We start from the raw sequence: 20,401 nt of genomic DNA, 5'->3' as shown, positions 1-20,401 counted from the left end.
CATAACCAAGCATTACACAACAACACGTCCACCAGTCATCACCATGGTTTGCAGGCAGTGGGTTCCGATAATTCTTTTGTGGTGTAACAATGGACTAAGAGACCCAATGTATTGAAGATCAACAAGCAGCTCATCATTGACAGGTAGCCCAGCTGCCAAACATTAATTGGCCTGTGTAAGCTGTACATGTACACGTACATGTATGTTAGCAATTCCTGGTTTAGGGGGTCAGTGAGGGACACAGAAAAAACAGGCCAGGAGTCACATCCGCATGGGCATTCTTGACGTGGCGCCAGTGAAAAACCTTATGCTGACCTGTCCAGCGTTGCCAGTATAGTATAACTATTTCAAAATCATGGCCGTCCTTTGTCCCAGTGCATACACACTCGTTCTTCATTGGCCTCAGAACTTGCTAATTCACGGGAACTGCTATTTTCATCGCGGCCGCCGGGAGTGAATGCCGGGTTAGTACATCGAATCTGAGCATGAGTATGGCCTTGGTATGTTCAACAGCTGGCGGACAAGTCTCATGCCAGTAGCACCTGCCATATGCCAGCCATAGGGTGTCATCGAGTGGCGAGCACTGAACAGCACTGCGGCCTCAGCTGATGCAGTCAAAGCCGATACAGTAGTGGGATAGTAATGTCACACTACATGTACATGTACTTGGAGACAATGCACAATGAAGTGTAGTTAAGAAAAGCGTATGCCAATGCACCCAAACGCATTCATGGACATTGCGCATACACGCAAACGCAAACGCACGCACACACACACAGCGCTAACACACAAACCCCACGCGCATACACGCAGGTGAGCTGCAGAACCTAATTTACTTCCTGTTGTTTATCTCCTGCGCGCGTACTCACTCCAGTGACACCCATCCAGACTTCGCTGATGGGTGACTGTAGAATTTGGGGTTCTTCGGGGAATATCATAATGAATACAGTGACACAGCGGATGGATCAATCCCGGTGTTACCTAACTGCCTAACTGAGTAAAGCACTCCCCGAGGCACCACAGCTCTGATCACAACAGCAGGTAGCGGAATTGTCGCCAACATGGGTGTCACTCGAAAACGATACGTGCTGGAGTATGGTTAGTTTTCAATGCGAACAGTTCAAAGTCCTCGCCGCTGACAGCGATCATAATGTGGTTGGCAGCTCCTACGCATGTGGTGTACACTGTAGACGCGTTGAACGCTGCTGCAGCGAACGTAGGATCGCGATGATCTCAATGAGTCGCGAGATCATGCGTGCGCAGGTACTCCCGCGGGGCCCGGGGCTCAGTGCAGAGCATCAAGTGAGGAGTACTAGTACTGCTAGTATTTAACTATGAGAAGTGGACATGATTTCCTCACAATTCTGTTACCGCATGCAAGCAGTATCTCTTCTTTCAAAATCACATTCAATCAACAATGGCGCAGCAGGAACCAATTAAGTGTGGGGGATGGAGTCAACCTCCCCGGAAGGCCGATGCCGAAGTTCAGAAAATCTGCGACCAAGTAAGTGACTAGAATGTGTGTGTGTTTGTGTGTGTGTGTGTTACGTGTGCATGCGTGTGTACGTGTGTTGACGTGTGTGTTTGTGACAGTGACTGTGTGTGTGAATCCATGTGTTTTGTCCTGTGTATTAGTAATGAGTACTAGTACTTTCCCCATACATTCCGTTAATGTATACTGCAGTTCAGAGACTATACGGCGAAGAAAGTTCTGCATCATAGAATGAAAATCACTTGTTAGGTGGAAGGACCACCTCTAAAGTTCGCTGCACCTAGCTTGCATGAACATGTACTTCATTTTCATTGCTTCACTGCGTTCATACTGCATATCTTTAACATGCTGTTACTGTTCTCAGGTCAAGAAGGCTGTTGAGGACCGTATCAACTCACCAGAACTTACCATGTTCACAGCTCTGGACTACATCACGCAGGTAGTCGCAGGAGTGAACTACCGCATCAGGGTGAGAACTCTACTAGCATAACACAGCTAATTTGCTTTCGTCAAACTCTGATCTAGTACCAACAGTGGTGCTATAATTTCAAATTCTCTCAAATTATCAACGTATTAGATAGTAAGACTTAGTTTTCTGCATCCATGGGAAAGCCAACATTCTCGAAGGTCAAGGTGCGGGTGCAGCTACCTGATTCATTCTATTACCTGTCCGTCTCGTGTCCAAATGCAAAGAGTTATGTGTTCATATTTCAACGGTTAAAATTGAGACCTTCTACTATGTTCATGCATGACATCAAAACTTACTTTCAAGTAAAAAACACTTACTTTGGAAACTTATTTTAATGATTATGACTTCGTAATTCTGATCAACCCAGTAGCATGTGTATTATTTTCATTGGAACGGCCTGTTTTTTTGTGCTACTTTCTCTGCAGGTTCAGATCAACAATGTTTGTGTAATTCGCATCCAAGTGTTTCAGGCGCCCTTGTTGAGCGGCAAGCAAGCTCCACCTGAGCTGACTGATGTTGCTAACGACGGACCTCTCAATGACAAGCCCTTCTAGAAATATATTTTCTACCACAACACACTGAATTCTCTCTGATTTTTCCACAGCTTTCCATATACAGTGTACCAATCTCCGTCAAATATTTGAACGATCATGTAATGCATGAAAAAATGTTTCGGTTTGTGTGGTGGTGCTATTGTGTTTACTTGATGAACAGTGCTCAGAACTGCTGCGGAATTAATTTTCACCTAAGATATGGAAATGTTGGTCAGTGACGGAAAGTTAGTTCGAATTGAACTCCCTTTCCTTGCCTGGTGACCCCGGGGCGGTTCCATGGGAAATCAAAAAGTAAGACATTTTACATGCCCGGGTTCGTCGATCGCTATTTTCAGGGAACTTTGACCACACTTGGAACATAATTATGCAACTGGTGAACATTCAAGTAAGGCTGGTTTTGGCTGGCAATATCCAGGAGGTGGAATAAATGCTTGTGTGTAACTTATCAGCATAGTACAGACGTAGTACAGAGTCAAAGTATATTGTTACCAGCACACTGAGGGTCATAGAGATTAGCCCTTTCCCAAAGGTGCTCGCCCTTTTTTTCGCCTTTTTGGCCCTTCTTGGAAAAGCCCGTTTCTTTCGCCCTTTATTGCGTTTTTTTGTTGAATATCGCCCTTTTTGAGCTTTTTTAGCTGAAAAAGTGCTAAAATCTGTTTGCTCCTGCATGCGATCACAGTTTTTGAGTTTCCATGGACCTTGGCACGCCGGTTTTTGGGGGGGGGGCAACAAGTAATTAGTTGGTGAAGCTTGTACCCGGTGTACACAATGCTGTAAAAAGTGGGTTTTTTAAAACTTTACTTCCTGTTTTGCCTTTCGTGGACCCATAAATGGAAGAGTGCGTATTCATTTCTCAGCTTGGGTTCATATCTGAACATGTATCATGGTTATGCTTCACTGAAAAAAGAGCGCTTTTTTGCCTGTTTTCACTGAAAAGAGAGCACTTTTTCAGCATATTTTGAGGGACGCGAAAAGCACTAAGTGCGAATTAAAAGAGCACCTTTGGAAAAGGGCTAATAGAGATCCCGAATGCATGTTGTGCTTAACAAAGCATAATTCTTTGTTGCCATCTTCAATAGGTCCGTCAAAATAGCAGTAAAAGGTTTTCATTTGGCCCGACGAGACCACACGACGCTTGCAGACCACAGCGCGAACAGTTCACCAGCCACACTCCACGAAAGCAAGTAGTATTACTCCTGACAAGTCTTGTTTCGTTCCATAAAGATGACGGGGAACTCATTAGAGGAGAAGCAACACTTGTGAGGAGTAATGCTACTTGCTTTCGTGTAGTTTGGCTGGTGAACTGTTCGTGCTGTGGTCTGTAAGCTTTGTGTGGTCTTTTCGGGTCAAATGAAAAACCTATTAACAAAGCATGTTGGACACGTAAAATCAAGATAATTTCTTTGTGTTTTAGCAATTCTAGCACCAACGAACATGCGAAGCAATATACAGGTGGAATCCTGATAATTCGAATATGGCTTAATTCTGCATCTGTTTCTTCGACCTCTCCAAGGCGTTTGACACCGTGTGGCACAAGGGCCTGATCGCCAAACTTTGTGCCCGTGGTGTCTCCGGCTCCCTACTCGCCTGGATAACTAGCTACCTCTTGGACCGAAATCAGTGCGTCACAGTGAATGGAACCTTATCTGACCCCGAGTCTGTGACATCCGGAGTGTCCCAGGGCTCCATTTTAGGTCCCCTTCTATTACTCACATACGTTAATGACCTCCCCTATCCAATTCCCGATATTTCTTTGTTTGCAGATGATACCACTGTCCTTGCTTCCTCTCCATCTCATGCCACCCTGTACCCCAAAGTTCAGCCCTGTATCAACGACATTGTTCACTGGATGAGCACTTGGTACCTTAAGCCAAATGTGACCAAAACCGAGCTCCTCCTTTTTCCCCCTCCCACAGGTCCAGTGCCAATCTTCCACTTTCCTGATGATCCCGGTCACCCTATCTCTGTAGCGCCTCACCATAAACACATAGGCATTGTCATAGATTCCGCCCTCTCCTGGTCTCACCATGCTGATCATGTCTCGTCCAAAGTATACCGATCTTTCGGCATAATGTCAAGTCCCTTGTCCCATTTGCCCCAAAATTGCCGGATTATCTTTTATAAATCATACATTCTTCCCCTCTTCACGTACTGCTCTTTTCTCTCCGAAACTCAACTCTTGCAAGCCAGATATGAAAGAAAGAAAAAATCATCAGTCACACCACCGGGACTCGAACCAGGGACCTTGCTATTCGCGAGCAATGCTCTAACCAACTGGCCTCTAATTTCCTAAAACTTTGAAATTCTCCATCAAGTCCAAATTTGAAATTGCAATTTGTATTTGCTCGCAGTGGAAATAGTTTGATGCGCTCCCCATAATATCAAGCGAATGGCCGAGGGCCCTCTTGATTGGGGTGAGTTGCCAGTATGATGCAAGCCAGATATGGATTGATCGAAGAAGGATAGATTTACCATCACTGTGGATAAGAGTCATACTGTAGCTCAGTTGGTTAGAGCATTGCTCGCGAATAGCAAGGTCCCTGGTTCGAGTCCCGGTGGTGTGACAGATGATTTTTTCTTTCTTTCATATCTGGCTTGCAACAGTTGAGTTTCGGAGAGAAAAGAGCAGTACGTGGCATGTGGCCTCTAATTTCATATTTCGTAATGATCGTTATATCTCAAATCTAGATTTGTATGCTGCTGCATCCACTACCACTCTGCAACACTACCTTGATGCTTCCCAGTGTACCCTGCCACATTCAATTTTTCAAGACCAGCACTCTGCTCATTTACAGTCCCTTAATTGGTTCATTTCAGGTGGTACCACCCGAAGCTGCGTTCGTCTCCCCCTAGCTAGGTCTACCCTATTCGTAAATTCCCCTATCTTTTCCTCCTACTCCACGTCGTTCCAACTGCCTCCCAGTGTTAGACAAGCTACAGATATGCCCAACTTCCGTACCCTCGTCTGACAGCAATTCAGTATCTCCCAGTAAACAAAGTCACAGTCCCCACTTCCGCTGCATAGCTCGCTGAGCATCCCATCGCTTTGTAAATAATTGTTAAACCCTTCCCACTTTGTGTACGTGCTCTTCATTTTCTTTTTTCTCTTCTTCCGTGGTTGGTCTTACCCTCTCCTCAATTCAATTGGCTGTCCTGACATGCCACGAGGTGCAGAAATAAAAAATAAATAAATAATTAAAATAAATTCGAACATTCCGCTTAATTAGAAGTTTTTCCAGGACCTATTTCTATCAATACGATTCCCACATAAAAAATTCTGATAATTCGAACCTCGAACTGGACATGTACGGTTAATTAGAAGTCCCACAGATTCCACCCGAAGTACTGAAATCACTTATTTTGTACTCTTGTTCTAATGTATCTTCTACCTCTTCTCCCTTACGAACATACTTTCTCATTTTCCATAATAATTACTTAGGATACTCCTTTCGATAGGCATCTATTTGCCTCTGGAGGATCCGTGAAATAAAGATCAATCAATAAAAAAAATCAAAAACTTACATAGAAAATGTGTGGGATTTGTGCTGATAATTCGAAGTTAGCAAAGTGTAATTCGAAGTTCACTGTACACTTTACTGGTCAGTTCAGTTTGCACGAGCAGGCTGTGCCGGTCAGTTCAGTGTCCGTAAAATTTGTGTCGAAGGTCCATAGCGCAACTCTGCGTGACCATGAGAGCATTTTGATCTACATAATTATTGTGTTGTGGGTTCATGTTTGGATAATTAGAATGTCCCTATAATTTACTGCAAGTAGTTCGGGAATAGCGGACAGAGCATTCAACACTCTAACAGTTAGTAACAGTATGGTCATTATTCACAGTCTTGCACATAGAGTACCAGAGCGATAGTAGTCTACTACTTTTACCTTTACTTAAAGCAATGTCCAAGGCACACTCTAAGGTAGATCAGTCACTGTATTTCAGGTCACTCTATGCAAGGAAAATTAACGACCAGTGACACATTTTGCAAGCAGTTTCAAAACCGAAGTGTCGGAGTTCATCACCATCCACAGTACGCAACTGTTAGAGCCATATCAGTTCCACTTCTAAACAAGCAAACTTTGCTTCTCACAGTATCTCGCAGCACGCCATGAACGCTAGGAAGTAAACAAGTGATTCAAAGCGCTAAATACTCAGTGGATGCTCAAGATTCGGCTAAACTCATACTGTCCACTTGGAAATCCAAAATCTATTCCCTACGGCGCACATTCATTGCACGAGCGCTGTCAAATCAGAGTTTCCATTTGTTTTACAGAGAGTGTACCTTACTGTGGTTGTTTGGTTCATATTAATGCAAAGACAATCTATTCCAAGTAATGCTGACTATAAGAAAATTTTGTCCAAAAAATGCAGAAGTAGGTGAAACAAAACGTTGGTGTGGGGATTATAATAGTAGAGGAAAAATGCAAAAGACGAAAATATTGACAGTCGGCGGCTCACACGTATGTAGCTGACGAGATAAAAAGCGGCATTATTAGTGTTGAAGCAAAGGTCCATTGCTTTTCACGCCCTTCAAAGAGGGTGCTCCCTCTCCTGGGATGTTCACATCCAGAATAATTTCACAAAGGGTGTTGATTTGCACCTGAATTGCATGCAAAGACAAGGAAACCAAAATTCAAGATGGGAAAGATTAGACAGACCTCCGTGAAAATTTTCGGGAAGCGAAATACATGTAACACTTCGAGAAAAATTAAATAAACGCTACAGGATGGGAATCAGTAATTCAAAGAAGCATAGGAGAGCGCGAACATGAGTGGTTTTTTTAGTCTTCTTAGGTTACGAGATTACAGATTAGATATTAAAGGGGTGACGTTTAGTTTTTAAGGTTATCAGTCCTTAGCGAATGTCAAGCAGAGTTCAGGGCAGCAAAGGTCCATCGCTTTTGACATCCCCCAAGACGGGTGGTCCCAGCGGAGATACGCTCACTGCCACACGAATTTCACAAACACTGTCGATTTGTACCTGGACCGGATATAATGATATGGAAAGTACGAAACGCATTAGGTATGCGTCGGCACAGAACATTCCAAGATAATACCCAATATTATACGTTCGGGAACGGACACGATAATTTACTTTACCTAAGTGCTATACTCTAATTGTGATTCTCATCACACTGAGCCCTAACAAACTGATCCCCAGTCAGTGAAAGGCAATGCTGTTAACCGAACACGTCACTGTGATGTACAAAGGAGGTCGGATACGTGTTGACGATTTCTGATCAAATATCCACCACAGGCACTAGATGCCATTATGTCCTTTAACTAAGGTCAAAGCGACAGAGTACTCGACTGGATACCTTCATGTAATTTAAACCCATCTACGATGCACAAACCAATTTCCTTCAAGCTTGTATTCTCTCTGGCTATTACCGCATAGTACATGCACTTGTATCTAGTTCATTTGTAGATATTTGGTCAAAACTCCACTGTATATGTTTCGTTATACCTTCTGCTGCTCAATGCCCAAGTTATCTATTCATTTATAAAAAGAAGAAAAAAGAACCCAGGAACTACAAGTTACGCTATAATGGTAAGTAACTGGTGGTGTTAGTGGACATTTTAGCGTAACTTGAAGTTCCTTTGTACTTTTTTTCTTCTAAAATTAATCCTGGGCTCTCCAGCCGAGTCCATTTTCTATTTATTTATTGACTTATTTATTTAAAAGGATTATCCCTAAGGCAGTTCACCTTTTGATGACGTTTCCTGAATGATAAAGAAAAGGATATAGAAAACGCCCCAGGCCAATGGTACAAAAGGTGAGTATGTCATTAAGTACGAGGTGCATACAGGCCAGCAGGGAAGGGTTGAAGAAGGAAGCAACTAACACTTATTGGACTTCTATTCCAATCGGATATCTTTACCTCTCTTCAGTCTACACGTTGTGTTGTGCCGACGTGGGTATTGCTGCCGGCTTTTGCTTTAGCATACGTTTTAAAAATATTGCGTTTTCGCTTTTTGTGTACAGATTATTGCTTGCTAGTGTGTTCAATAATACACAATTGTCAAGTTCACACCTCCTCCTTATGACTTTCTTGACTGTGTTAACTCTACCTACCAGCTAAGCAGACACAAGAACTGTATGGGCCATGAAGAGACTTTGAAACTCCTAATTTAAACTGCATGTCCTCAGTATACCTGTATGCTCCAGCGCGGAGACGTTGAGTGGAAAAGCTATAGTTGAACACGCACCACGACACACTAAATGCAATTGAAGTGACTGGCAAAACCGGAGACAGCGTCGGAGCTGGACCGCATAGAGAACACAGAATCCATGTACATGTGTATGTAGGTACATGAGTAAGGGTACATTTGCAACCATGCAAACAGTTTTACACGGTTCAAGTGATACCCACAGCCGTTGGATTTTACTTTTCTTCCCTTGGGTAGGAGTAAAGTAATGCATCACATCGTTACAATAATTGAGTTCCATAAAGATTCACATGCAACTCAATCACTGGATGCGTTGCAGCTGTTCAATTCTCTGCCACCCACTTACATATACATCAGAAGCCGAACGCCACATCAAAAGCGGCAACAGAACAAATTATACTAGTAAAATAAGAGACAGGAAGTCGAACTGATGTGTGTTGAATAATGTAAATGGATGATCAGATGCAATATACCCAATGGGGAGACATTTCATGCAAAAATCGTAGACAAGTAAAAGAGCCATGTGTGATGCATCCTTTCTAAAAATGAAAACAAAGCTAATAACTAGAACACTCGTTGGAGCAATCAACTTCTTGAAAACAAAGTTTAAAGTTTAACTCATTCATGGCGTTTCTGCATCAACTAATTCAGCTGTTAGTTCCTGCATGTTTATGCAGTTCATGTTCTCTCGCATTCACGGCATTCACGTTGAGGACATAACCAAGCATTACACAACAACACGTCCACCAGTCATCACCATGGTTTGCAGGCAGTGGGTTCCGATAATTCTTTTGTGGTGCAACAATGGACTAAGAGACCCAATGTATTGAAGATCAACAAGCAGCTCATCATTGACAGGTAGCCCAGCTGCCAAACATTAATTGGCCTGTGTAAGCTGTACATGTACACGTACATGTATGTTAGCAATTCCTGGTTTAGGGGGTCAGTGAGGGACACAGAAAAAACAGGCCAGGAGTCACATCCGCATGGGCATTCTTGACGTGGCGCCAGTGAAAAACCTTATGCTGACCTGTCCAGCGTTGCCAGTATAGTATAACTATTTCAAAATCATGGCCGTCCTTTGTCCCAGTGCATACACACTCGTTCTTCATTGGCCTCAGAACTTGCTAATTCACGGGAACTGCTATTTTCATCGCGGCCGCCGGGAGTGAATGCCGGGTTAGTACATCGAATCTGAGCATGAGTATGGCCTTGGTATGTTCAACAGCTGGCGGACAAGTCTCATGCCAGTAGCACCTGCCATATGCCAGCCATAGGGTGTCATCGAGTGGCGAGCACTGAACAGCACTGCGGCCTCAGCTGATGCAGTCAAAGCCGATACAGTAGTGGGATAGTAATGTCACACTACATGTACATGTACTTGGAGACAATGCACAATGAAGTGTAGTTAAGAAAAGCGTATGCCAATGCACCCAAACGCATTCATGGACATTGCGCATACACGCAAACGCAAACGCACGCACACACACACAGCGCTAACACACAAACCCCACGCGCATACACGCAGGTGAGCTGCAGAACCTAATTTACTTCCTGTTGTTTATCTCCTGCGCGCGTACTCACTCCAGTGACACCCATCCAGACTTCGCTGATGGGTGACCGTAGAATTTGGGGTTCTTCGGGGAATATCATAATGAATACAGTGACACAGCGGATGGATCAATCCCGGTGTTACCTAACTGCCTAACTGAGTAAAGCACTCCCCGAGGCACCACAGCTCTGATCACAACAGCAGGTAGCGGAATTGTCGCCAACATGGGTGTCACTCGAAAACGATACGTGCTGGAGTATGGTTAGTTTTCAATGCGAACAGTTCAAAGTCCTCGCCGCTGACAGCGATCATAATGTGGTTGGCAGCTCCTACGCATGTGGTGTACACTGTAGACGCGTTGAACGCTGCTGCAGCGAACGTAGGATCGCGATGATCTCAATGAGTCGCGAGATCATGCGTGCGCAGGTACTCCCGCGGGGCCCGGGGCTCAGTGCAGAGCATCAAGTGAGGAGTACTAGTACTGCTAGTATTTAACTATGAGAAGTGGACATGATTTCCTCACAATTCTGTTACCGCATGCAAGCAGTATCTCTTCTTTCAAAATCACATTCAATCAACAATGGCGCAGCAGGAACCAATTAAGTGTGGGGGATGGAGTCAACCTCCCCGGAAGGCCGATGCCGAAGTTCAGAAAATCTGCGACCAAGTAAGTGACTAGAATGTGTGTGTGTTTGTGTGTGTGTGTGTTACGTGTGCATGCGTGTGTACGTGTGTTGACGTGTGTGTTTGTGACAGTGACTGTGTGTGTGAATCCATGTGTTTTGTCCTGTGTATTAGTAATGAGTACTAGTACTTTCCCCATACATTCCGTTAATGTATACTGCAGTTCAGAGACTATACGGCGAAGAAAGTTCTGCATCATAGAATGAAAATCACTTGTTAGGTGGAAGGACCACCTCTAAAGTTCGCTGCACCTAGCTTGCATGAACATGTACTTCATTTTCATTGCTTCACTGCGTTCATACTGCATATCTTTAACATGCTGTTACTGTTCTCAGGTCAAGAAGGCTGTTGAGGACCGTATCAACTCACCAGAACTTACCATGTTCACAGCTCTGGACTACATCACGCAGGTAGTCGCAGGAGTGAACTACCGCATCAGGGTGAGAACTCTACTAGCATAACACAGCCAATTTGCTTTCGTCAAACTCTGATCTAGTACCAACAGTGGTGCTATAATTTCAAATTCTCTCAAATTATCAACGTATTAGATAGTAAGACTTAGTTTTCTGCATCCATGGGAAAGCCAACATTCTCGAAGGTCAAGGTTCGGGTGCAGCTACCTGATTCATTCTATTACCTGTCCGTCTCGTGTCCAAATGCAAAGAGTTATGTGTTCATATTTCAACGGTTAAAATTGAGACCTTCTACTATGTTCATGCATGACATCAAAACTTACTTTCAAGTAAAAAACACTTACTTTGGAAACTTATTTTAATGATTATGACTTCGTAATTCTGATCAACCCAGTAGCATGTGTATTATTTTCATTGGAACGGCCTGTTTTTTTGTGCTACTTTCTCTGCAGGTTCAGATCAACAATGTTTGTGTAATTCGCATCCAAGTGTTTCAGGCGCCCTTGTTGAGCGGCAAGCAAGCTCCACCTGAGCTGACTGATGTTGCTAACGACGGACCTCTCAATGACAAGCCCTTCTAGAAATATATATTCTACCACAACACACTGAATTCTCTCTGATTTTTCCACAGCTTTCCATATACAGTGTACCAATCTCCGTCAAATATTTGAACGATCATGTAATGCATGAAAAAATGTTTCGGTTTGTGTGGTGGTGCTATTGTGTTTACTTGATGAACAGTGCTCAGAACTGCTGCGGAATTAATTTTCACCTAAGATATGGAAATGTTGGTCAGTGACGGAAAGTTAGTTCGAATTGAACTCCCTTTCCTTGCCTGGTGACCCCGGGGCGGTTCCATGGGAAATCAAAAAGTAAGACATTTTACATGCCCGGGTTCGTCGATCGCTATCTTCAGGGAACTTTGACCACACTTGGAACATAATTATGCAACTGGTGAACATTCAAGTAAGGCTGGTTTTGGCTGGCAATATCCAGGAGGTGGAATAAATGCTTGTGTGTAACTTATCAGCATAGTACAGACGTAGTACAGAGTCAAAGTATATTCTTACCAGCACACTGAGGGTCATAGAGATTAGCCCTTTCCCAAAGGTGCTCGCCCTTTTTTTCGCCTTTTTGGCCCTTCTTGGAAAAGCCCGTTTCTTTCGCCCTTTATTGCGTTTTTTTGTTGAATATCGCCCTTTTTGAGCTTTTTTAGCTGAAAAAGTGCTAAAATCTGTTTGCTCCTGCATGCGATCACAGTTTTCGAGTTTCCATGGACCTTGGCAAGCCGCTTTTTTAGGGGGCAAAAAGTAATTAGTTGGTGAAGCTTGTACCCGGTGTACACAATGCTGTAAAAAGTGGGTTTTTTAAACTTTACTTCCTGTTTTGCCTTTCGTGGACCCATAAATGGAAGAGTGCGTATTCATTTCTCAGCTTGGGTTCATATCTGAACATGTATCATGGTTATGCTTCACTGAAAAAAGAGCGCTTTTTTGCCTGTTTTCACTGAAAAGAGAGCACTTTTTCAGCATATTTTGAGGGACGCGAAAAGCACTAAGTGCCAATTAAAAGAGCACCTTTGGAAAAGGGCTAATAGAGATCCCGAATGCATGTTGTGCTTAACAAAGCATAATTCTTTGTTGCCATCTTCAATAGGTCCGTCAAAATAGCAGTAAAAGGTTTTCATTTGGCCCGACGAGACCACACGACGCTTGCAGACCACAGCGCGAACAGTTCACCAGCCACACTCCACGAAAGCAAGTAGTATTACTCCTGACAAGTCTTGTTTCGTTCCATAACGATGACGGGGAACTCATTAGAGGAGAAGCAACACTTGTGAGGAGTAATGCTACTTGCTTTCGTGTAGTTTGGCTGGTGAACTGTTCGTGCTGTGGTCTGTAAGCTTTGTGTGGTGTTTTCGGGTCAAATGAAAAACCTATTAACAAAGCATGTTGGACACGTAAAATCAAGATAATTTCTTTGTGTTTTAGCAATTCTAGCACCAACGAACATGCGAAGCAATATACAGGTGGAATCCTGATAATTCGAATATGGCTTAATTCTGCATCTGTTTCTTCGACCTCTCCAAGGCGTTTGACACCGTGTGGCACAAGGGCCTGATCGCCAAACTTTGTGCCCGTGGTGTCTCCGGCTCCCTACTCGCCTGGATAACTAGCTACCTCTTGGACCGAAATCAGTGCGTCACAGTGAATGGAACCTTATCTGACCCCGAGTCTGTGACATCCGGAGTGTCCCAGGGCTCCATTTTAGGTCCCCTTCTATTACTCACATACGTTAATGACCTCCCCTATCCAATTCCCGATATTTCTTTGTTTGCAGATGATACCACTGTCCTTGCTTCCTCTCCATCTCATGCCACCCTGTACCCCAAAGTTCAGCCCTGTATCAACGACATTGTTCACTGGATGAGCACTTGGTACCTTAAGCCAAATGTGACCAAAACCGAGCTCCTCCTTTTTCCCCCTCCCACAGGTCCAGTGCCAATCCTCCACTTTCCTGATGATCCCGGTCACCCTATCTCTGTAGCGCCTCACCATAAACACATAGGCATTGTCATAGATTCCGCCCTCTCCTGGTCTCACCATGCTGATCATGTCTCGTCCAAAGTATACCGATCTTTCGGCATAATGTCAAGTCCCTTGTCCCATTTGCCCCAAAATTGCCGGATTATCTTTTATAAATCATACATTCTTCCCCTCTTCACGTACTGCTCTTTTCTCTCCGAAACTCAACTCTTGCAAGCCAGATATGAAAGAAAGAAAAAATCATCAGTCACACCACCGGGACTCGAACCAGGGACCTTGCTATTCGCGAGCAATGCTCTAACCAACTGGCCTCTAATTTCCTAAAACTTTGAAATTCTCCATCAAGTCCAAATTTGAAATTGCAATTTGTATTTGCTCGCAGTGGAAATAGTTTGATGCGCTCCCCATAATATCAAGCGAATGGCCGAGGGCCCTCTTGATTGGGGTGAGTTGCCAGTATGATGCAAGCCAGATATGGATTGATCGAAGAAGGATAGATTTACCATCACTGTGGATAAGAGTCATACTGTAGCTCAGTTGGTTAGAGCATTGCTCGCGAATAGCAAGGTCCCTGGTTCGAGTCCCGGTGGTGTGACAGATGATTTTTTCTTTCTTTCATATCTGGCTTGCAACAGTTGAGTTTCGGAGAGAAAAGAGCAGTACGTGGCATGTGGCCTCTAATTTCATATTTCGTAATGATCGTTATATCTCAAATCTAGATTTGTATGCTGCTGCATCCACTACCACTCTGCAACACTACCTTGATGCTTCCCAGTGTACCCTGCCACATTCAATTTTTCAAGACCAGCACTCTGCTCATTTACAGTCCCTTAATTGGTTCATTTCAGGTGGTACCACCCGAAGCTGCGTTCGTCTCCCCCTAGCTAGGTCTACCCTATTCGTAAATTCCCCTATCTTTTCCTCCTACTCCACGTCGTTCCAACTGCCTCCCAGTGTTAGACAAGCTACAGATATGCCCAACTTCCGTACCCTCGTCTGACAGCAATTCAGTATCTCCCAGTAAACAAAGTCACAGTCCCCACTTCCGCTGCATAGCTCGCTGAGCATCCCATCGCTTTGTAAATAATTATTGTTAAACCCTTCCCACTTTGTGTACGTGCTCTTCATTTTCTTTTTTCTCTTCTTCCGTGGTTGGTCTTACCCTCTCCTCAATTCAATTGGCTGTCCTGACATGCCACGAGGTGCAGAAATAAAAAATAAATAAATAATTAAAATAAATTCGAACATTCCGCTTAATTAGAAGTTTTTCCAGGACCTATTTCTATCAATACGATTCCCACATAAAAAATTCTGATAATTCGAACCTCGAACTGGACATGTACGGTTAATTAGAAGTCCCACAGATTCCACCCGAAGTACTGAAATCACTTATTTTGTACTCTTGTTCTAATGTATCTTCTACCTCTTCTCCCTTACGAACATACTTTCTCATTTTCCATAATAATTACTTAGGATACTCCTTTCGATAGGCATCTATTTGCCTCTGGAGGATCCGTGAAATAAAGATCAATCAATAAAAAAAAATCAAAAACTTACATAGAAAATGTGTGGGATTTGTGCTGATAATTCGAAGTTAGCAAAGTGTAATTCGAAGTTCACTGTACACTTTACTGGTCAGTTCAGTTTGCACGAGCAGGCTGTGCCGGTCAGTTCAGTGTCCGTAAAATTTGTGTCGAAGGTCCATAGCGCAACTCTGCGTGACCATGAGAGCATTTTGATCTACATAATTATTGTGTTGTGGGTTCATGTTTGGATAATTAGAATGTCCCTATAATTTACTGCAAGTAGTTCGGGAATAGCGGACAGAGCATTCAACACTCTAACAGTTAGTAACAGTATGGTCATTATTCACAGTCTTGCACATAGAGTACCAGAGCGATAGTAGTCTACTACTTTTACCTTTACTTAAAGCAATGTCCAAGGCACACTCTAAGGTAGATCAGTCACTGTATTTCAGGTCACTCTATGCAAGGAAAATTAACGACCAGTGACACATTTTGCAAGCAGTTTCAAAACCGAAGTGTCGGAGTTCATCACCATCCACAGTACGCAACTGTTAGAGCCATATCAGTTCCACTTCTAAACAAGCAAACTTTGCTTCTCACAGTATCTCGCAGCACGCCATGAACGCTAGGAAGTAAACAAGTGATTCAAAGCGCTAAATGCTCAGTGGATGCTCAAGATTCGGCTAAACTCAAACAGTCCACTTGGAAATCCTAAATCTATTCCCTACGGCGCACATTCATTGCACGAGCGCTGTCAAATCAGAGTTTCCATTTGTTTTACAGAGAGTGTACCTTACTGTGGTTGTTTGGTTCATATTAATGCAAAGACAATCTATTCCAAGTAATGCTGACTATAAGAAAATTTTTTCCAAAAATGCAGAAGTAGGTGAAACAAAACGTTGGTGTGGGGATTATAATAGTAGAAGAAAAATGCAAAAGACGAAAATATTGACAGTCGGCGGCACACACGTATGTAAGTAAAAAAGTAAATTATCGTATCCGTTCCCGAAGGGAACTCACGACGGCCGCTAACACCCGATAAACCCTAGCGGCAGATGCAGCGCCTAACGGTGGGGGTGAGTGGGTAAGTCTCACAACCACTGGCACAAGTGCCGAAAGCGACCCCATTAGCTGCATCCATGTACCCCTTGTGCCTGGCCACAAGTTCCCAGTTGACTGTGGGTAGCAGCACGGCTGAAAAAACCGCTCCCAGGCAGGACTTGAACCAGGTACCTCTCGTATCTCAATCATGGTCTTTGACCAAACCACTGTGCCTGCCTGGTGGATGGGACACGTATGTAGCTGACGAGATAAAAAGCGGCATTATTAGTGTTGAAGCAAAGGTCCATTGCTTTTCACGCCCTGCAAAGAGGGTGCTCCCTCTCCTGGGATGTTCACATCCAGAATAATTTCACAAAGGGTGTTGATTTGCACCTGAATTGCATGCAAAGACAAGGAAACCAAAATTCAAGATGGGAAAGATTAGACAGACCTCCGTGAAAATTGTCGGGAAGCGAAATACATGTAACACTTCGAGAAAAATTAAATAAACGCTACAGGATGGGAATCAGTAATTCAAAGAAACATAGGTGAGCGCGAACATGAGTCGTTATTTTAGTCTTCTTAGGTTACGAGATTACAGATTAGATAAGGGGTGACGTTTAGTTTTTAAGAAGGTTATCAGTCCTTAGCGAATGTCAAGCAGAGTTCAGGGCAGCAAAGGTCCATCGCTTTTGACATCCCCCAAGACGGGTGGTCCCAGCGGAGATACGCTCACTGCCACACGAATTTCACAAACACTGTTGATTTGTACCTGGACCGGATATAATGATATGGAAAGTACGAAACGCATTAGGTATGCGTCGGCACAGAACATTCCAAGATTATACCCAATATTATACGTTCGGGAACGGACACGATAATTTACTTTACCTAAGTGCTATACTCTAATTGATGCAGTGAATGGGATTTTCGGTCTTTGACCACTTGCTGGTGAGCTGATCTACTCACCTCCCACCGCTTTAGGAGCTGCATCTGCGCCTTGATCCTTGAAGGGTGGTGGCGTTCCTACGGATGCGGAAAACCCGGCTTCCAGCCGAGTCTCACGCGAACCGTGAAAATATATTTTTTTATTTTTTATACTCTAATTGTGATTCTCATCACACTGAGCCCTAACAAACTGATCCCCAGTCAGTGAAAGGCAAAGCTGTTAACCGAACACGTCACTATGATGTACAAAGGAGGTCGGACACGTGTTGACGATTTCTGATCAAATATCCACCACAGCCACTAGATACCATTATGTCCTTTAACTAAGGTCAAAGTGACAGAGTACTCGACTGGAAACCTTCATGTAATTTAAAACCATCTACGATGCACAAACCAATTTCCTTCAAGCTTGTATTCTCTCTGGCTATTACCGCATAGTACATGCACTTGTATCTAGTTCATTTGTAGATATTTGGTCAAAACTCCACTGTATATGTTTCGTTATACCTTCTGCTGCTCAATGCCCAAGTTATCCATTCATTTATAAAAAGAAGAAAAAAGAACCCAGGAACTACAAGTTACGCTATAATGTTTAGTAACTGGTGGAGTTAGTGGACATTATAGCGTAACTTGAAGTTCCTTTGTACTTTTTTTCTTCTACAAATTAATCCTGGGCTCTCCAGCTGAGTCCATTTTCTATTTATTTATTTACTTATTTATTTAAAAGGACTACCCCTAAGGCAGTTCACCTTTTGATGAGGTTTCCTGAATGATAAAGAAAAGGATATAGAAAACGCCCCAGGCCAATGGTACAAAAGGTGAGTATGTCATTAAGTACGAGGTGCATACAGGCCAGCAGGAAAGGGTTGAAAAAGGAAGCAACTAACACTAGTCACAAGAAGAAGACACTTTACGGGGTTACGGATAAATGGTGTATTTCCAAAGTCAGAAGAGACACAAATTTCTGCAATGAGACATTGTTACTGTGTCTAGCATCATGCCGAGTCTATAGTCGCCTGTTAACTTAAGCAGCCGTTGCTGCTGCCCTACGTGTGGATGTAAGTCCTTCCCGATCTTGAGGTTAATGACATAACTTTAAATGTGAATGGCAATAATGGGCCGTCATTGATCTGCTGATTAATTAAGGACCTCAACTATGAAGCAGATGGAATACTATTTCCTCACCTTGATGGTGTACGTGGAGATCATTCCTTCAGTGCATTGAGTACGTTCAACAGTATAGATCGTGGCAATGAACTGGTCGAATTGCAGCCCACCATTGACCTGTTCTTCAACTTCCTTTCGAACCTGGTGGCATATGAAACAGAGTAGTATAATATAGTAATTGTATCCGTATGACATGAGAGACGAAAGCCAATCATCTACATTAACTGAATACATCAGAGTAAAGACACTGTACTGCCACAGAAGTAGCTGTTGACAATCCAACGAGCAATCATAAATAAACTCGGATGCAGTCTGTGCGACAAAAGGCACAAACGGACAAGGAGTACCGGGACATTCGACTACCGAACACCTACATGCATAGGTAGCTACAACACACCTAAAAGGCGCAAACCAACAGCCTTCCAACTTGGAAGGTTCAGATTAGGAGAGATCCAAGAGGGGACGGAAAACGCAACGAAGAAGAGCATGAGCGTTCGGCATTCGTTATTCGCGTGCGATTTCGCTCGAGCTGTACCTTTCCTTTGCATATTGTGAAGAATTGTTCGGTGTTAGTTTTCACTCCCCTTCTGGCCTTTGCTTCTATCACGTCTCTTCTGCATAACATTCGTTGTTCTTGTTCTTTTTTCTTTTACTTGAATTTGACCTGATGAAGAGGTATGGAAAAAACTTGTGAACATTCTCCAAAATGCTGCTTGCGATCTGAATCTCGCGTTTTTCCTCATTCTGAGTATACTGTTGTCTCCTAGAACTATACTCCAATATTAGTTCCTAGCAGAATTTTGACTGTTAAACATACTCTGAAGTAATGGAGATTCTCCTTCGCTCAGAGGATATTATACTACTGACAAAGTTTTTTCTAGTTAAAATATAACTTACACATTTGCAGATGCCTTGTACAGACGCATCAGCAGTCTGTAGACGTGGCTCGGCCATAGTATTGATTCGCAGCGAAAGACAGCGACGAACGATCCAGACACTGATATAGCGGAATATTGTGAAGCCTGAAGTCAGGTAAGTAACTTTTATACGAACTGCACATACATGTATGTCATTATGGTTGGGGTGGATTGGTTCAGGAGTTTGTTTGGTAGATACATCTAGATCATTGTATAATGATGTACATGCAATGCAGTTTGAAGGTTACATCGGTGTCAGGCCCGGATCACACGCGGATAAGCATTAGCTTCTCTACTCTTACTGTATGTAAACACTAGGGAAATCCCAGCACTCACATGTTCGCCTGCCAGTTGCGTCAGCTACCACTTGAAGCTCATTGGCTAATGACGAACGGCTTGTACTGAGGCAAGAGGGCTCCAAACCTCCCTGCATCCAAATAAATTATCGTTGCCGCTGGTGCTGCCCGTTCTTGGCTCAACATCATACGTTAATACTAGCCGTACTCAGCTGTTCTCCCCCCCCTCCCCCCCCCCCTCCCCACCCCATCCCCCCCCCTCCTCGCCCCTTATGGTTCTCTGTATAGTGTTGGGTGCGGTGTAACAAACCCACACTACAACATCAAATTTAATATTTATTCTGATTTGCGAATCCGAGAACCTTATGTTCACCCGAGATGCTATAGTCAACCAAGATACCCAGTGAACAAAACACATTGCTTTCCGCATGACTGATGTATTGAGCTGCACCTGTGAATACCTTATGCTATAGGAATTTAGTTCCCCAGGAAAGGAGCTGCCCATACGTATCACCATTCTTTTAAAACCTACCCGATCTACTTTGTAGTATGTTGCAGTACTTTGCATCCTCAGACCTCAGACCTCAGACCTGCCCATCGCGGAGGCGATGATAGCGAACAGCTA

At 43.5% G+C, this 20,401-nt stretch overlaps 2 protein-coding genes across 2 annotated transcripts; both read left to right on the top strand.

The window, feature by feature from the left end:
• The first annotated feature begins 1,345 nt into the window (after positions 1-1,345).
• LOC135822777 (cystatin-A-like) lies at positions 1,346-2,712 on the top strand. The gene is made up of 3 exons (XM_065335603.1): positions 1,346-1,504; positions 1,857-1,961; positions 2,387-2,712. The coding sequence occupies exons 1-3, from the start codon at positions 1,418-1,420 to the stop codon at positions 2,513-2,515; spliced, it is 321 nt and encodes a 106-aa protein (XP_065191675.1). The 5' UTR covers positions 1,346-1,417; the 3' UTR covers positions 2,516-2,712.
• Positions 2,713-10,746: 8,034 nt separating this feature from the next.
• On the top strand, positions 10,747-12,113 carry LOC135822769 (cystatin-A-like). The gene is made up of 3 exons (XM_065335597.1): positions 10,747-10,905; positions 11,258-11,362; positions 11,788-12,113. The coding sequence occupies exons 1-3, from the start codon at positions 10,819-10,821 to the stop codon at positions 11,914-11,916; spliced, it is 321 nt and encodes a 106-aa protein (XP_065191669.1). The 5' UTR covers positions 10,747-10,818; the 3' UTR covers positions 11,917-12,113.
• Positions 12,114-20,401: the final 8,288 nt, after the last annotated feature.

Source organism: Sycon ciliatum, chromosome 8 (assembly GCF_964019385.1).
Source record: "Sycon ciliatum chromosome 8, ocSycCili1.1, whole genome shotgun sequence".
Taxonomy (NCBI): Eukaryota; Metazoa; Porifera; class Calcarea; order Leucosolenida; family Sycettidae; genus Sycon; species Sycon ciliatum.
Note: the sequence above shows the minus strand (reverse complement) of the source record. Positions and strands in the feature narration are given on the sequence as shown.

Excerpts from the sequence above, each read along its gene's own strand:
- LOC135822777 (XM_065335603.1), top strand. The coding sequence starts at position 1,418 with ATGGCGCAGCAGGAACCAATTAAGTGTGGGGGATGGAGTCAACCTCCC. Across the intron at positions 1,505-1,856 it reads TTCAGAAAATCTGCGACCAA|GTCAAGAAGGCTGTTGAGGA; the intron begins GTAAGTGACTAG and ends TACTGTTCTCAG. Across the intron at positions 1,962-2,386 it reads GAGTGAACTACCGCATCAGG|GTTCAGATCAACAATGTTTG; the intron begins GTGAGAACTCTA and ends CTTTCTCTGCAG.
- LOC135822769 (XM_065335597.1), top strand. The coding sequence starts at position 10,819 with ATGGCGCAGCAGGAACCAATTAAGTGTGGGGGATGGAGTCAACCTCCC. Across the intron at positions 10,906-11,257 it reads TTCAGAAAATCTGCGACCAA|GTCAAGAAGGCTGTTGAGGA; the intron begins GTAAGTGACTAG and ends TACTGTTCTCAG. Across the intron at positions 11,363-11,787 it reads GAGTGAACTACCGCATCAGG|GTTCAGATCAACAATGTTTG; the intron begins GTGAGAACTCTA and ends CTTTCTCTGCAG.